The following is a 17,765-nucleotide window of genomic DNA, read 5'->3' as shown; positions in this document are numbered from 1 at the left end:
CTTGTCTGAGATAGTATAGGTTCTCCGGCTCGAACAGGGGAGCTGGACTAGAAGACCTCCAAGGTCCCTTCCAGCTCTATTCTATTGTAGTTGTAGCTGATCTTATGTCAAAAATCTGGAACATTTTATCACTACTGGATAGAACTGCTTGTATCTCCTTGGCCAAAAGAGGGATTTTTGATAGTCATTGCCACTTAAATTTTAACAAATAAGACAGGAAAAGTAATCTTCAAGATTTTGCTGTCTACAAAATGAATATAGAATATAGAGATCTAATACCAACCCACAAGTCTAAGATATCTGTGATGATATCTGAGGTGAGATCGATTCCCACCCTTCTTGCCTCCTGGAAGACATGGCTCTGATGGATGGTTTGGGGCCCAATGGGGGAGCATCAGACTGGAGGTGATTGAAGAATCAAGACACAATCCCACCTTTCCCCCCACATGTTCAGCTCCCTCCCTCCTAATCTTTTAACTATAATTAAATTAAATTAATTATAATTTAACTATATTTTTCTTTGATTTTCACAAATAGTAGTTGGATATAACTTCAAAGGATATCAAGCCACATATTTTTCACCTAAAGAAATCTAAATTGTTCAAATCATATGTTCATTATTTATTTTAAAAAGTGATATTCTAACATGTTTTTTATTAACTCAGCTTGATCCAATTCCTGAAGAAATATTACAGCAAACAGCAAATGTTAATGCAGTGCATTCCATTGAAAAGGTCATTGAAATACACAGTGAGTACCTACAAACAATAGTTTTCCTTCTATAGTTAGAACAAGTCTTTATTCATTGTTTTAAAAAAAACGAATTCATAAAATTCAAAAAGCTGCAGAATATTCATATAACTCTTTGTCTCCTCCCAGAAAAAACTTTGTCCAACCTCTGCTTGAATAAATTCAGCAAAAATGTACTCAAATAGCCACTCTGCCAATCTATTTTTACTTTTAATCTTTCCTTACCCTCAGCTGGAACCTGCCTTCCTTTGCCTTTGAACAGTGTCCACTCTCTGGCATGATAAAGAATAGATCTTGGCCTCTGTGATCACAAATTCAAATATCTGAAAACTGAAATCAGTGTTCTTCTTTCAAGTCTAAACATATCAAATTCTTTTAATCTCCCCTGATACAACTTAGTTTCATCTTTTCTATTCCTAACCCATTTGAACACACAATCCTCAAAACTGGACATATTATTCAAAAATAAACACAGCAAATTTTTGTCTATCACAGAACAGAAAGCAGTAGTTTGCATGTTATGGAAATTTCATCTTATGGGAGTTTTTAATTAGATTCGCCTTTTTTTTAATAAATATTTTATTAATTTTCTATTTTTACAAACAAGTGCTTAATAGACAACATGTTGACTGGGTCCATTAATAATTACATGGTACATATAAGCTTCTTCAAACTAAATCCAATATTACATCATCCGATGTAATATTTTCTTCCGATAATAAATATTTTTCCACATTAAGCAAATACAACTCTTATTGTTATTAATAGATATACAGTTTAATATCAGCATTTATTAGTTTTCTAATATCAGTGATATCAATTTAAAATAACTTTTCTAACCAAAACATCTTAATTGCATTTTCGCTTTTTTTTTTTCAATTTTAATTTCCCATCCATATTCAAAATATCCCAGTCATTTATATTTTCAAAACAAGTTATATTTGGTTAACCAAAAGCTTCCGTTACTCAAACTTCTTAGCATTTTCTTATTTTCATGCCAAAATATGATATTCTGATTACCAATCTTATCTATCTAGTTATAATAATATTTCTATTTCTAGAAATCTATTCTTAACCATATTCAAACATCTAATTGATAATATAATATCCCCTCTAATAGGTCAAAGTTTCTGTTTTCTTTGGTCTTACTTTAGCTTTCTTCCTTTGCAAACTAACTTTCCAAGTCAGTACATTTGGCTCATCAAATAATTCTTCCTCTATTTTTGTGCATATTATTTGGAGCAAAAGAAACAATTTAGTTAAGGTATTTTTGGAAGACCTAGCCCAGGGGTCTGCAACCTTAAACACCCAAAGAGCCACTTGGATCTGTTTCCCAGAGAAAAGAAAACACTGGGAACCGCAAAACCTGTGCATGCGCAAGGGGGGGAGAGCTTGATTGAAGAGTTTAATTAAAAAGAAATAGAGGCTGCTGTGCATGAGTTCTCTCTCTTTCTCTCTCTCCTCTCTCTCTCTCTCTCTCTCTCTCTTTCTTTTTCTTTCTTTCTTTCTCTCTCTTTTTCCTCTCCCTCTCTCTTTCCTCTCCTTTCTCTCTCTCTTTCTCTCCCTCTCTCTCCTCTCTCTCACCCTCCTTCCCCCTGTCTCTTTTTCTCTTTCTCTCCCTCCCTCTCTCTTTCTCTTTTCTCTCTCCCCCTCTCTTTTTCTCTCCTCTCTCTCTCCCTCTTTCTCTCTCTCTCTCTCTCCCTCTCTTTCTTCTCTCTCCCTCTCTCTTTTTCTCTTTCTCTTTCCTCTCCCTCTCTCTTTCCCCTCTCTCTCCCTCTCTCTTTTTCTTTCTCTTTCCTCTCCCTTTTTCTCTCCTCTCTTTTCTCTCTCTCCTCTTCCTCTTTCTCTCTCCCACCCTCTTTCTCTCTTTTTTCTCTCTTCCTCTCTCTCCTCTCCCTCTCTCTTTCTCTTTCCTCTCTCTCTTTCTCTTTCCTCTCTCCCTCTCTCTTTCTCTTTCCTCTCCCCCTCTCTCTTTTCTCTCTCTCCCTCTCTTTCTCTCTCACACCCTCTTTCTCTCTTTTTTTTCTCTCTTTCCCTCTCCCTCTGTCTCTCCCCCCCTCTCCCTCTCTCCGATCTCCTGCTCACCTGGCAAGCTGGCTTCAAGCTGTTCTTCAACAAGCTGACATGCATTCTTATTGGGCTGGCTCTCTCCTCCGCTTTCTGCTTCCTGCAGAGATGCAGCAAAGGGAGGAGTCCCGCCCAATAAGCTTTGTCAGCTTGTTGGAGAATAGGGTGAGGCCACTATTTTTACACAGAGGGGGGGGAAGCACATGCCTCTCTCTGTCTCTCTCTCTCTCTCTGCAAATGGCAGAGGAGGCTGGGAGCCGCAGGAGAAGGCTGAAAGAACCGCATGTGGCTTCGGAACCATGGGTTGCTGATCTGTGAGCTAGCCCATTGATATTCATTAAACAGCCTCCCTTCTTCTCCAATTCCCCACAGTTCTGGTAACAGCTCTATCTTCCATTCCATTGGCTTTCCTTCCTTATCCTCCAGTATGCTCTGAAATCTTGGTTGATAAAATGCCTTTTCCGTTTCCAGTATTATTAATATGTCTTCTAATTCTTCATTTGTCTGAGTCTGGCTGTTAGTTTTTTCCTTTGGGTCCTCCATATTTGGATCAGCTTTCTCTAGTTTTCCTTCTATTTTCTGGGTTGCTCGTTCCTTCTCTGTGGTTATTTTCTGGGTTTGTAAATTTAAATTAGAAAATTGTTCTTTTATCTCTTTTGTATTATTTTTAATCTCATCATGAGCTAAGGCAATTGTTTATTGTATTAATTTCAACATGGAGAGAATTTCTTTCTGTGATTCATAGTATTTTCTTGGTGGTATGTCAAACTAAGGCTTCTGGAGACATGTTAAGGATAGTTTTTTACCGTTTAGAGCTAAATATGGAACATCCATTTTATTTTTTTGTAAATGACCTATATAGAAATCTGTTTGAAAACTTGAGGTTTCAGTTAATTATTATTGGAATTCCAGATTATCCAACCAATTTATCAATCCTTTCTTAAACCTCCCCTAAGCAAATATAAGTAAAATTCAAATTTTTGTGTCCAATGAGAAATATATCCTTTCTGTCCATGAAGAAGAAAGAACCATTAAAAGTTGTTTATCAGTCAAGATTTATGACCCAAAATGTTCCATCATATCAGGCAATAGTGCATATTTCTTCTACAGGAAAATAGTTCCACAATACAGTTCTGAAAGTCAGTATTTGTATTTGTAGTTCAGACATACCAATTTTGAAATAGTTTATCATCTCTGACACACAGATAAGCAGCCCCCAGGCCTTTTCTTTCTCAGCTGCAATCTTCAAAAGTAAAAGCCAGCCAGAATCTTATCTAAATTTAGGCTTCGAGGTAGGCTTCTTTTAGGCATAATAAGTTGTAGTGTTGTAAATTCACCACTAGATGTCATTGACGCCGTTTTCCAGTTTTTGGTTTTTTTAAAATCCAAAACTTATATTGCAGACTTTTCAAGTCTCTTTTTTTTAAAAAAAAGAGCACTTTTTTTCTCAAAATTTCCATATATATATTTGTATAGCTATTTCAGGCTCATCTGCCCTCATCAGCTAGTCACACCCTTCAGGGATTCGAACCTGGGCAGCTTGCATGTTAGGCAACTGTATTACCCTTTTGTCAGCCACAAAAATTTGAATTTATAGGGTTCATAGTATGTGAGGTCTGCCTGCAAAACATGCTCCTAGATTGGAGTGAAATGCAGAACAGACTTACCGGGTGCCTTACCAACAGATTTTACATACATACATACATACATACATACATACATACATACGCGCACCAAGACCTGCATACCTATACCCGTGAAAATCTACGAAAACAAATATATACGTATTTTTAGGTTGCTAACAACGAATAAAGAGAGAACTGGTATAGCTATTTCGAGTTCCATTAACTCTCTTCAGCCAGACTTACTCTTCTGAGATTCGAACCTGGGCTTATCTGCATGTTAGGCAGTTGTTATAACCTCTAAGCCACAGGCTCTCTCCCACTCTGTTAGCTACCAGGAGAGAGACAGGGGGAGGAGATTTTTACCTTGAATGTACACCCTCTCAGCCCAAATATGGGAGAAAGAAATCTTTCTTTTTTCTTTTTCTTTTGCCTGTATCAGCTCAATCTAGAGCCATCCACAAGCAGCAGTCGCCAACTGCGACATCATTTTACATTTTTAGGTTGCTAACAAAGAATAAAGAGAGAACTGGTATAGCTATTTCGAGTTCCATTAACTCTCTTCAGCCAGACTTACTCTTCTGAGATTTCTCCCATATTTGGGCTGACAGGGTGTACATTCAAGGTAAAAATCTCCTCCCCCTGTCTCTCTCCTGATAGCTAACAGAGTGGGAGAGAGCCTGTGGCTTAGAGGTTATAACAACTGCCTAACATGCAGATAAGCCCAGGTTTGAATCTCAGAAGAGTAAGTCTGGCTGAAGAGAGTTAATGGAACTCAAAATAGCTATACCAGTTCTCTCTTTATTCTTTGTTAGCAACCTAAAAATGTAAAATGATGTCGCAGTTGGCGACTGCTGCTTGTGGATGGCTCTAGATTGAGCTGATACAGGCAAAAGAAAAAGAAAAAAGAAAGATGATTTCTTTCTCCCATATTTGGGCTGACAGGGTGTACATTCAAGGTAAAAATATATACGTATGTATGTATGTAAATTCCAACTTAGTCTTGTAGTTTTCTCCATTTTCCCCAAGTAATTAAATCACTGCTTTTCTTTTTCTGAGGGAATGGGGCAGAAATTCCCCTTCCCTCTCTCATCAGGGGGAGTGCTTTGGGCAGGTTTTCAGGAAGAGGTCTTAAAATCATAAAGAGAGGATCAGGTCTCACCCAGTTTCATCCATGTTGCTGTAATGTTCCTTGTTGGTACTTATTGTCTCTGTTTTAGCAGCTTAGGACTGGCTACACGAATGTAGCCAGTGTTTTCTCTGCCAGTTTGGAGGGCTTCCTCGAATCAAACAGGAGGGCTGCTGCCCCCCTCCCACATCAATGAGGGTCCCTTCCTTGCTTGTCACCTCTACAGGGAGACTTTCAACCCTTTCCACGGTCCCCCAGTGGGGCAAAATCGAGCACAAAAGACGAGCCCCATCTTCCTGTGTTTGTCCCGCTGCGACATCAAAACCAGAAGCCACATTTGCCTTTTTTTAAAGTCACATTACATTGATTTCATATACAGCTTGTGATACAACTAAAAAATCCATTTAATTAATTTAATTTAATTGCAAAGCCAGTAATTTCTTATAGCATGCGCTTCTCATTTGTTTTCTCTTTTCTTTTTTCATTTCTTTGTTCTGGTTTGATTACATTATTCATTCTATTGGGTGGAATGGTGGCTCAGATGCTGGGTTTGTTGGCTGGAAAGCCAGCAGCCCAAGTTTCAAAACCTGAACACCATGTGATGGGGTGAGCTCTCGTCCTTGGCCCAGTTTCTGCCAACCTAGCGGTTTGAAAGCATGCAAATGCGAGTAGAAAAATAGATACCACTTTGGTGGGAAGGTAACACTCGTCTATTACAGCATGCTGGCTGTATGACTGCGGAAATGTCTTTGAAGAATGCTGGCTCAATGGCCTTGAAATGGAGAGGAGCACTGCCCCCTATAGTTGGCAACAACCAACGGAGTAAAATCTGCAGGGACTCCTTACCTTTATTCTATTCATTCTATTCATTCTATTATTTTCCAAACATTCTTGTAACTTAGTTAATGTCTTCTAAGTATCTACCATCCCGGGGAGCCTAATCTTTAATGAAAATGTTGCAGAGGACCAAACCTTATGGCAGTCTATCTGATAAAGAACTATGAATTTCCTTTGAGCATGATTTTCAAGACAGCTATGTTTCCATTTAATTACTCACTTTTTACTATTCTTAATCAGGCTGCCATGGGGTACTTTATTTATTGCTTTATTGGAAATAAGATATAGTACAGATAGTCCTCAACTTACAGCCATTCATTTAGTGATGCTTTGACGTTACAATGGCACTGAAAAAAGTGTTTTATGACTAGTTTTCACAATTGCAACTGTTACACTACCCCATGGTCACATGATCAAAATTTGGACACTGAGCAAGTGGTATGTATTTATGATGGTTGCAGTGTTCCAGGGTCAAACAATTATCTTTTGTGACCTTCTGATAAGCAAAGTCAACAACCTAACAACCATGTTACTAGCTTAATATTTTTTTATTCAGCTCTGAATTTTGGTTGATCAGTTATCCCCTGACTTCTCCCTTTCCAATGTTATATCTGAAATTGCCTGACAGAATATTTTTGTATAATCTGTATTCCTTATTTCTTTATTTTTTCAGGAAGCCCTTGGAACATTTCTCTAGTTCCAGTAAATTAGACAAAAATATGCAAATGAAATAATATGTCTCCCTATTTTACTGCACCTCAGTTTGCCCCCTTCTCTGTTGTTTCCTTGTATCCCTTTTATTCATTTATAAAAGGGATACAAGAAAATAACAGAGTAGAAGGCAAATGTAGGTGCCGTACAATAGGAAAATATATTATTACTTCATTTACATATATTTTGTAAAGCCTCTTAGAAGTAAGAATCTCCCAGATCTGTTTCATTTTGCAGCTTGATGGTGATTTTCTTTTGTTTAATAGAAAAATGCTAGTAATGGATTCCATAATGACTTAAATTTTCCTTTAGGTAAATATTGGCATTCGCTCCAACGTTATTCTTCAACAGTTAGTTATTCTTTGATAGATGCACAGAAGTGTGATAATGAAGAAGAAACTGTAACAGCAATGGCATCTTTGTCAGTGGGAGTTAAACCACTTCCTGAGAAAAAGTAAGTTTTACTCTTTACCTTTTTGGCAGAGAGGGTTTCTTTGACTTCTACAGTTTTGTTGGCAAGATTTTTCAGAAGTGATTTGCCATTGCCTCCTTCCTAGGGCTGAAAGAGTGATTGGCTCAAGTTCACCTTACTGGCTTTGTATCTAAGGTGGAACTAGAATTCCATCCCTAGCAATGTAACCTTGACTACTGTTACCTTGACTACTACATCAAACTAGCTCTCTGTTTTAATTCTCAGTCTATTCTTTACATCTACCATGTCTAAAAGGCAGCTTCTAAATAGTATTATAAATAAATTATGCATATATACAAACTTTTTTCTTCTAAATCATTTTGAGCACATATCTTCATAAAAGAAGATATTTAGACTTCAGTAAGGCATTTGATAAGGTAGATCCCAACCTACTCCTTGGCAAGCTAGAAAAAGGTGGGATAGACAACATCACCACCAGATGGATCTGTAGCTGGCTGGAAAACCATACTCAACGAGTAGTCCTCAATGACACTACATCCACATGGAGAGAAGCAAGCAGTGGGATACCACAAGGTTCCATCTTAGGTCCAGTACTCTTCAATATCTTCATAAATGACTTAAACGAGGGAATTGAAGGAGAACTCATCAAATTTGCAGATGACACCAAACTGGCAGGAGTAGCCAACACCCCAGAAGACAGACTCAGAATCCAAAAAGATCTTCACAAATCTAAACAAACTATCCAACAAAATGTGTTTCAATGTGGAGAAAAGCAAAGTTTTACAATTAGGCAGGAAAAATTAAAAGTACAAGTACAGATCGGGCAAGACCTGGCTTAAAAACAGTGACTGTGAGGGGGATCTTGAAGTCTTAGTGGACGATAACTTGACCATGAGCCAGCAGTATGCAGCAGCAACCAAAAAAGCTAATACAATCCTGGGTTGTATAAACAGAGGCATAGAATCAAGATCATACAAAGTATTAGTATTGCTTTATAAAACCCTAGTAAGACCACATCTGGAATACTGCAGCCAATTTTGTTCACCATATCACAAAAAAGATGTTGAGACTTTGGAAAAAATTCAGAGAAGAGCAACTAAGATGATCAAAGGTCTGGAGACTACAACATACGAAGAACTGCTGCAGGACTTGGGTTTGGCTAGTTCAGGGGCAGGCAACCCAAAACACTCAAAGAGCCACTTGGACCCGTTTCCCACCAAAAACAAAACACCGGGAGCCGCAAAACCCTTTTGATATATAAAATTAAGATAACACTGCATATATCCTTTTTTACCTTTATTATAGGTGTGTGTGTGTGTGTTTGTGTGTGTGTATGTATGTATGTATATATATATATATATATATATATATATATATATATATATATATATGTTTTCTGACTTACATATGTGTGTATGTGTGTGTATGTATGTATGTATATATATATATATACACGTACCCGCACACGCACACACACATTAAAAATAAAAATATGACTTTTGGGAATATCCATACTATTAAAACAATGATCACCAAGAGAATGCTTTAAGAGAATAAAATTACATACACACACAGGTTAAAAAAGGATATATGCAGTGTTATCTTCATTTTAGATGTCAAAAGAGTCTCTCTCTCTCTCTGTGTCTCTCTCTCTCCCTCCCTCTCTATCTGCCCTTGGTCTGCCACTCCTCTTCCCCCCCCTCTCTTTCTTTCTCTCTTTCTGTTCTCTCTCTCTCTCTCTCCCTCCCTCCCTCCCTCTTTCTCCCCCCCCCATCTGCTGCTCACCTGGCAAACTTCAAGCTGTTGTCCAACAAACTCAGGGGTAAGCCACCTCGTCTCTTTTATGACTCATGGACTTCAACTCCCAGAATTCCTGAGTCAGCCTAGCTGGGCTAGCTAGCTCTCTCCTGCCCTTCCTGCTTCCTGCAGAGATGCAGCAAAGGGAGGAGCTCCGCCCAGTAAGCTTTTCAGCTCCTCGGAGAACACTGTGAGTGTACTCTCTTTTACACATACACACACACACACACAAACACACACACACACACACACAGAGTGAGAGAGAGAGAGAGAGAGAAAAGCAGGGAAGCGCAATTGCCTCTCTCTGTCTCTGTCTCTCTCTGCAAAGGCAGAGGAGGCTGGGAGCCACAGGGGAAGGCTTAAAGAGCCGCATGCGGCTCCAGAGCCGCAGGTTGCCGACCTGTGGGCTAGTTTAAAGAAAAGAAGAAACGGGTGAAATGATAGCAGTATTCCAGTATTTGAGGGACTGCCACAAAGATGAGGTCATGTTATTCTTCAAAGCAGCAGAGGGCAGGACAAGAAACAATGGTTGGAAACTGAACAAAGAGAGAAGCAACCTAGAATTAAGGAGAAACTTTCTAACAGGACAATTAACCAGTGGTACAGCTTGCCTCCAGAAATTGTGAGCACTCCATCACTGGAGATTTTTAATAAAAGGCTAGACAGTCACTTGTCTGAGATGGTATAGGTTCTCCTGCTTAAGCAGGGGATTGGACTAGAAGACCTCCAAGGTCCCTTCCAGCTCTATTCTGTTCTAAAACTTTCCATTTCATGTGTAAAACTCCAGATATGAAATATTCTAAAATGTTCAAAACAGCTAAATTTGTTCACATGAACTTGAAACAGTTCAGAAATACATTTGAAACAATATTTTAGAAATAATAATGGCTATCTTATTCTTTGATCTAGCAAAATTCTCTGCCATCGAAAGCAAAAACATTGACAAATTTTCACAGTTCACCCTGTGAGAGTTTGGAGATATTTGGAGAGTTTGAGAATATTGGTAATAGCAATATCTTGCTAGGTCAAACACTTCCAGGTTTGCTAAATCAAGGAGTATTCCCTTATTAAAAAGTACACCAAATTAATAAAATGCAGTGTTAGTGGCACTTAATTGGGCCTCAGATTTAATTCATTAGTTTGAAGAAAGACAAATTTAGGGATGCAAATGACAGAACACAAACTGGTAAAGGTTTACAATTAAAAATCTAAGAACAGAAATAAAAACAAATGAAAAATCTAGGGAAAGAATTGGAAAAGGAAGTAGTCCTTGTCTTATAACCATTTGTTTAGTGATGATTCAAAGTTACCAAGGCAGTGAAAAAAGTGACTTATGACCATTTTTCGCATGACTATTGCAGTATCCTTGTGATCCCATGATCAAAATTCAGAGGCATAGCAACTGGCATGTATATCCTGGAGCCATGTGATCACCTTTTGCAATCTTCTGACAGCAAATCAAGGGGGGGAGACCAGATTCACTTAACAACCATGTTACTAGCTTAACTGCAGTGATTCACTTAACAGCATTCTGAGAGTCATTTTAGTCTACAGGTTAAGGCACCAGGTTAGAAAGTGAGAAATGGTGAGTTCTAGTTGCACCTTAATCATAAAAGCCAGCTGAGTGACCTTGAGCCAGTCACACACTCTCTCAGCCCAGACTATCTCCCAAGATTGTTGTTTGGGAAAAATAGGAGGAGGAAGGTGTGTTAGATATGTTTGCTGCTTTGAGTTAGTATAGGCAGGATACAAATATATAAATAAAATAACTGTAGCAAGAAAGGCTATAAAATGGAGCAAAATTCACTTAACATCTGTCTTGCTTAGCAATGGAAATTTTGGGCTTAATTAATTAATTTATTTTTTAAAAATTAGAAAATTGGGGTTATAAGTCGAAGACTACCTGTATAGCATTCAGTCAGGAGAGAGGTCTAGTGAGACATAACTCATGAGAGAGATCTCAAAATGCTCATATAGGTTTAGTTTTCCCACATAGGATGAATGTCACTGTATTTGATCTGAGCCAAAAATATAAATAATGTCTTTTAATAATTGACTGATCAAACCAATGACTCATCTTCATGGTCAACGTACTGTATAAACAGAATTTGTACTTATATGGAAGATTCAGAATCTTATGAATTACGGCAGGAAATATGATCTCAATTGCTTGTGTTTCATGGATATTACTCCCACTATTCCCTTAGCACCTTCAGCCACCTTAGCAGTAGCATTGGAGAGTTTTCTCCAATTTCTTTTTTTCCCCCAGTAGCTTAGAACACAAAACCAGTCATAAATCCCAAGAAACCAAATCAAACAATGAGGTAGGGAGTGATGAGAAAAAATAAAAACTCCAATAACAATCAGGAGGTGCAGGAAACATACCCACAGACAGGCATAGAAGTCTTAAATGCTTATATACAAATCCTCAAAGCTTGGGGAACAAACAGAGTGAACTAGAAGCATGAGGGCAGGTATGACATAGTTGGCATTACAGAAACCGGGTGGGACGAAATCCATGACTTGAATGTACTGAGGGTGGATACAAATTGTTCAAAAGAAATAGATCTACAAATCCAGATATAAACTGGGAGACAAACTCTGCAGTGAGTGAGAGATTAAACAGATTCTTAACCAACCTAGCTGACAACTTTATCATCCAAAAGGTAGAGGAGGGAACTAGAAGTAAAGCTATACTGACCTAATCCTTACTAATCAAGCAGAAGTGATATAAGGAGTTGAAGTTGCGGGAACCTTGGGCGAAAATGACCACGTCATACTGGAATTTAATATAACACAAACACTAGCAACAGAAAACAATCCAAACAGTGTCTTAAACTTCAAAAGAGCTGACTTTAACAAACTCAGAGAGAACCTAGGAAAGATCCCATGGATGAAAATCCTAAAGGGGAAAACAATCCAAGAAGTGTGTGAAACTCTGAAAAATGCAATCATAAAAGCTCAGACCAGCACAATACCATTGAAAAAGAAAAACAAGAAGAAATCAGCATGGCTGCATAAAGATCTCTTTGACAAACTGAAAGACAAAAAGGACAAATACAAAAAATGGAAAGAGGGGCACATAACTAAGGACAATTATCAGCAGACAGCCAGAACATGCAAAGATGAAGCCAGGAAAGCAAAGACTCAAAATGAACAAAGACTTGCAACAGAAATCAAGCACAATAAAAAAAGTTTCTTTCAACATATTAATAACAAGAAAAAAGTCAAGGAATCTGTAGGTCCACTAAAGAGAGATGATGGCAAGAAAGTAACAGGCAGTAGGGAGAAAGCAGAGCTGCTTAATTCATTCTTTGCATCAGTCTTCACACAAAAAGAAATTTTTGCCCAAAAAAACAGTGTAAAAGACAAACTAGAAATAAAAATTAAAATAAGCAAGAAAATGGTAAGAGAACACCTATCTGACCTTGACGAATATAAATCATCAGATTAAATCCCAGAGTTCTGAAGGAGCTGGCAGATGTTATCTCAGAACCCTTGCACCATATCTTTCAAAAATACTGGAGCACCGGGGAAGTATCTGATGATTGGAAAAGGTCTGATGTGCTTCCCATCTTCAAGAAAGGGAAAAACAAACCCAGGAAACTACAGACCAATCAGTCTAACATCAATACCTGGGAAGATCCTGGAAAAGATAATAAAAAACAGAACTGAAAACAACTAGAAGCAAACAAAGTTATAACTAGTAGCCAGCACATGTTTGTCAAAAGCGATCATGCCAAACCAATCTCATTTCATTCTTTGATAAAGTGACTAAATTAGTAAACCAGCGAAATGCTGTGGACATTTTGAGCACATATCTACATAAAAGAAGATACTTAGACTTCAGTAAAGCATTTGACAAAGTAGACCACAACCTGCTGCTTAGTAAGCTAGAAAAAGGTGGGATAGACAACAACACCATCAGATGGATCTGTAGCTGGCTGACAAACCGTACTCAGCAAGTAGTCCTCAATAGTACTACATCCACATGGAGAGAAGTAAGCAGTGGGGTATCACAAGGCTCCGTCTTAGGCCCTATACTCTTCAAATATCTTCATAAATGACTTAGATGAGGGAATTGAAGGAGAACTCATCAAATTTGCAGTATTAGTACTACTTTAAATAGTAAGACCACACCACTAGTAAGACCACACCTGAAATACTGCAACCAATTTTGGTCACCATACTACAAAAAAAATGTTGAGACCTTGGAAAAAGTTCAGAGAAGAGCAACTAAAATGATCAAAGGCCTGGAGACTAAAACATTTGAAGAATGGCTGCAGGACTTGGGTTTGGCTTGGGACTTGGGTTCTTAACAGTGAGGACAATTAACCAGTTGAACAACCTATCTTCAGAAATCGTGGGCACTCCATCACTGGAGGTGTTTAAGAGACTGGACAGTCACTTTTCTGAAATGGTATAGGTCAGTGGTAGCAAACCTATGGCATGGGTGGCAGAGGTGGCACTCGGAGTCCTCTCTGTGGGCACATGTACTGTTGCCCCAGCCTTGCCTCCCCCGTGACACCCTCCTCACCAGCAGCCCTCCTGGAGAAGGGTTGCTCCCGAGTATGGCCCATGCAGAGCAGTGCAGTCAAGGATATGGCAGCCAGGCAGCATAGACAAGACTCTGCCCTCATGCCCCATCATGCACAGATGATGCTGTGGGGTGTGGGCAGAGGGCATGGCTGCCATGGCACTACTGGGCGATCTGCAGCGGGCCCTGGAGGCAGTGAGTGGTCCTACGGGCAGGTGGGGAGGGGGTGGAGCAGGGGGTTGAGTGGGGCAGGGGCAGCTTTTGGGCACTCAGTCTCTAAAAGGTTTGCCATCACTGGTATAGGTTCTCCTGCTCGAGCAGGGGCTAGATTAGAAGACCTCCAAAGTTCTGTTCTACTCTTATATTTTCTCTTTTGTTTTTTTCCTTTTCCTTGCAAAAAGAAGAGCAGGTGGTATGCCCATAAGTTTGCATTTCTTTTTATTTTCTGTTTTATTTTTACAAGTGGTCAATTGTTCAACCACAACCATTCTCCCTCTACAAATGCCTGGCTTGGCCTGATATTCCTATTGGCCATTATGTGTTCTTAAGAAACTGAGGGCAAAGGGCAGGAGTGGTACTTTCTACTCAAACTGTTCACCTCTAAAAGATTCTTAAAAGTTGCTGTAAGTGAAAGATAGTGTAAACAATCCATTCTTTCAAAGCAACTGTTAGAATTCGGAGTTTCAGATATGAAGCAGCTTGTCTTTACAAAGTTCTGAGATCCAGACTATTATTAATGATTATTAGTACTGTGTGGTAGAGTGTTAAACAGCACATCAAAACAATATTACTTTGCATGCTTATTAACAACTACAGCACCATTAATTAATTAATAAATATATTTAATTCTGGGTCATGCAGTTCTATTATTCTGACTCCTCTTAATGAATTACTTACAGGCTAGATGAGGAGCCTATGGAAGAGGATCCTCTTCTGTAGCATACTCCTAGTTTGAAGCGCTCCAGTAAAATTCATCTTGTCTTTGAAGGCCTGCCAAGAAGCTTTCTCTTGTATACCTGCATTCTGCCCTAATTTTCTTCCAGAAAGGCAGCCATGTTGAAAAAAAGCCTAATCGCTCCATATTGTATGGATTATGCTCATGGAAAAAACACAGGTGAAGAACAGCAATATGAATTACAGACACACTAAGTGATCTTCCTTTTTTCCTCAATGGAAGCTACTATAAGAGGCAAGAAGCCAGGGAAGTATTTAGTTGTCAGCTTTTGCTGTTGTTTCAAAAGACTTAACAAGTATGTGATAATTTTTATTTAAAACTGGTGCTTAACATTTAATTACATTCAGACCATTCAGACTAAATTCTACTTTTTTTCAGTATTTTTGTGGTTCTCGCGTACTTGTGAATTAGAGTTCTTCAAAACTCACACCCTGAGGAGGGTTATTTTTCTTCTTGTGAAGGGTAAAAAGAAAACTAAGCTTTTATATATTCATTCAAACTATATAAATATGGAGAGGAAGAGTGTAAAAAAAGAAAGATAGCCAGAAAAGGGATTGGCTTTAGCATTGCCAAAGCCATTGGAAGAGTTTGTGCCTTTTAAAACACAATAGACTGATTCGGGCAGCTGTTTTTTCCTGATGTTTTTGAAGAAATATGCCTTAAAGAAAAGAACTCTGCAGCAGTTCCTCTGGCAGAGAAAGCCAAGAACTGCATTCTGCAAGAAAGATATTAGGATTTCTGCTAGCATGATTATTTAAAGCAAGCAAAAACCAGAGCTTCTCCCAAACAGTCTACAACCTTATTTTGATTTTTCTTTTCCTTGCTGTTTAATATTTTTTTTAAAAAAATAAGGTAGTTGCCAGTAATATGGCAAATGCTGTTGGGTTTTTTAAATTCATTGATTTTTTAAAAATCCAACATTTTCTTTTATACATTATGTATAACAAATTATCAATTTGGTTGTAAAGGCATGCACAGATACAATTGAAATTTTTTTTAAAAAAAATGGAATGCTTTTTATTAAAAGCAGATTGCATGGGATATTGCTTAATTTTTTAGGTATAAATATTTATGTACACTGTATAATGAATAATATAAATATATTCCAAGCTTGGGAAAATGACTCTTACAAATTATTAATTAAATATTTATAATGCATTTATATTAACTATATGAATAAATGGCATCCATCGGAAACTCCTTCCAAAAGATTTGTGGATTGAAAGGTTAAGAAAAGGAATCTAGTTGAAATGCCCATTTTCAAAGTGCAGTTTGGAATGTTTTTGAAATGCTCAACATTTTTTTAACAAAGTATTTCTGGCAAATATTTGTTTGCTACTGCTTTATGAAACATTAGTTTTTTAGATAATGCCAATTATTTGCATTGATTTTCATGTTTGGTTTTCATCTGAGAACTGTCTTTCCAGACATTATTTCTGGACATGCATAATTTCTCCCTAGATACTGAAATTTGCTCATTTCCAGATTTTTGTACAGAAAACACTTTTCTTAATCTTGTGCATGTTGCAAACTGATATGTATTATTTTCAGAATATTCTTTTCTCAAAAGGAAGGATTCCACAGTCATTTTTAAGATGAAAAATTGATTGTATAATTTCTCAGTTCTTCAACTGTAGTTATAATACCTAAAGAAAATGAGAAACTTTCCTCTCTTAAAAGTTGATTAGTATTATAAAGAATAATGTATATTCTCGATGGCACGGATTTTATTAAAGGCATTAATAATTTAAATAAGTTGAAAGATTGCAATATTCTGTTGGTACAGTTAATACTGAGCAAACACACGTTATTGTGGTTGAATAATCCCTTTAAAGATTACTTCAAATTAAATAATAATAATTATACTTGTTTTTTCAGAGTGTGTTAATCTTCACCATGATCTCTTTTCTTCTATATATTTTTTTAAATGAGAGCAGTTGACCCTCTGGGTGTAACTGCTTAATTTTTTAGTAAGGAAATTAGAAGAGATTAATTTTTTTCTAAAGCAACTTTACATTTTTAGTTATATTAACTGACAGAGTCAGTTTATAATTATGTAGTTTTGAAAAGCTTTTTTCTTGCATTCCATTATGACTGGAGTTGTGAGAATGTAAACATATATTTCAATGAGTACAGAAGAGTTTTAGGAGGTTATTTAATGCAAAAGTTGATAGACAATTTTTAAGACAGACACTACAGTATTAATGTTCATGCTAACCCAAATATATCCAAAAAATGAATTCTTTTTCACATTAGAACTGCCAGGAGCATATTCTTAAGAGTAAAATTTGATGGTAAAGATAAAATGTATATTTTATAAAATGCTTTGCTGCTGTGATCTAAATAGATTTTTGTGTGAAATTACTTGGTTTCATATTTTGTTAATTACAATTGATAAAAAGTGATGAATTCTGTGATCACTACAATCTCAAATTTATTTTATATTTGAACATCACAATTGTCAAGAATTTTTTTTGTCACAAAAAATATTATTATGTATAAATGGTTGTTAATATGATTGCTTTTAATGTTACTTTTAAGAGTCTTCACTTGGGATTGAAAAGCTTTTGTGAATCAGAAAGAATTTTGGTAAATATAATTTGCTCCATAATTTATTAATTTCTATTTAAAATAGATATATCATAATCTCACTCTAAGCCTGAAACTGGATTTCTTCTGCAGTTATTCTAGGAGAGAAAAGATATGTATGTTGGGAGGATAGAAATAATTTTATTTTAATAAAAGCATAGATAATGAAGGATTTGGGGCTCTGTGGATAAACAAAGAGCTCAATAAGGCAATGTATCTCCAATTACCAGTTTTTTATATTCTATAAGCAAGAGGTACCTAAGTTCCATCAGCAGGATTCTGTATGTTTTTTGATTAAACCAGTTTTGAAAGTACAAGGGTGACTTACTACAATTCTT

At 37.2% G+C, this 17,765-nt stretch overlaps 1 protein-coding gene across 3 annotated transcripts in view; it reads left to right on the top strand.

Annotated features, from left to right (window-relative positions):
* Positions 1-17,489, top strand: part of HDAC4 (histone deacetylase 4) — a 223,581-nt gene extending 206,092 nt beyond the window's left edge. For all 3 annotated transcript variants that reach the window (XM_039323459.1, XM_039323460.1, XM_039323458.1), the window contains 3 exons: positions 666-750; positions 7,429-7,570; positions 14,783-17,489. In XM_039323459.1, the coding sequence (XP_039179393.1) occupies positions 666-750; positions 7,429-7,570; positions 14,783-14,822 (267 nt within the window). In that variant the 3' untranslated portion in view covers positions 14,823-17,489. The remainder of the gene's footprint in view (positions 1-665; positions 751-7,428; positions 7,571-14,782) is intronic.
* Positions 17,490-17,765: the final 276 nt, after the last annotated feature.

This window comes from Crotalus tigris, unplaced genomic scaffold (genome assembly GCF_016545835.1).
Source record: "Crotalus tigris isolate CLP2741 ecotype Arizona unplaced genomic scaffold, ASM1654583v1 scf7180000024196.274895, whole genome shotgun sequence".
NCBI lineage: Eukaryota > Metazoa > Chordata > Lepidosauria > Squamata > Viperidae > Crotalus > Crotalus tigris.
The sequence above is the reverse complement of the archived record's forward strand: the minus strand, read 5'-3'. Positions and strand labels throughout refer to the sequence as shown.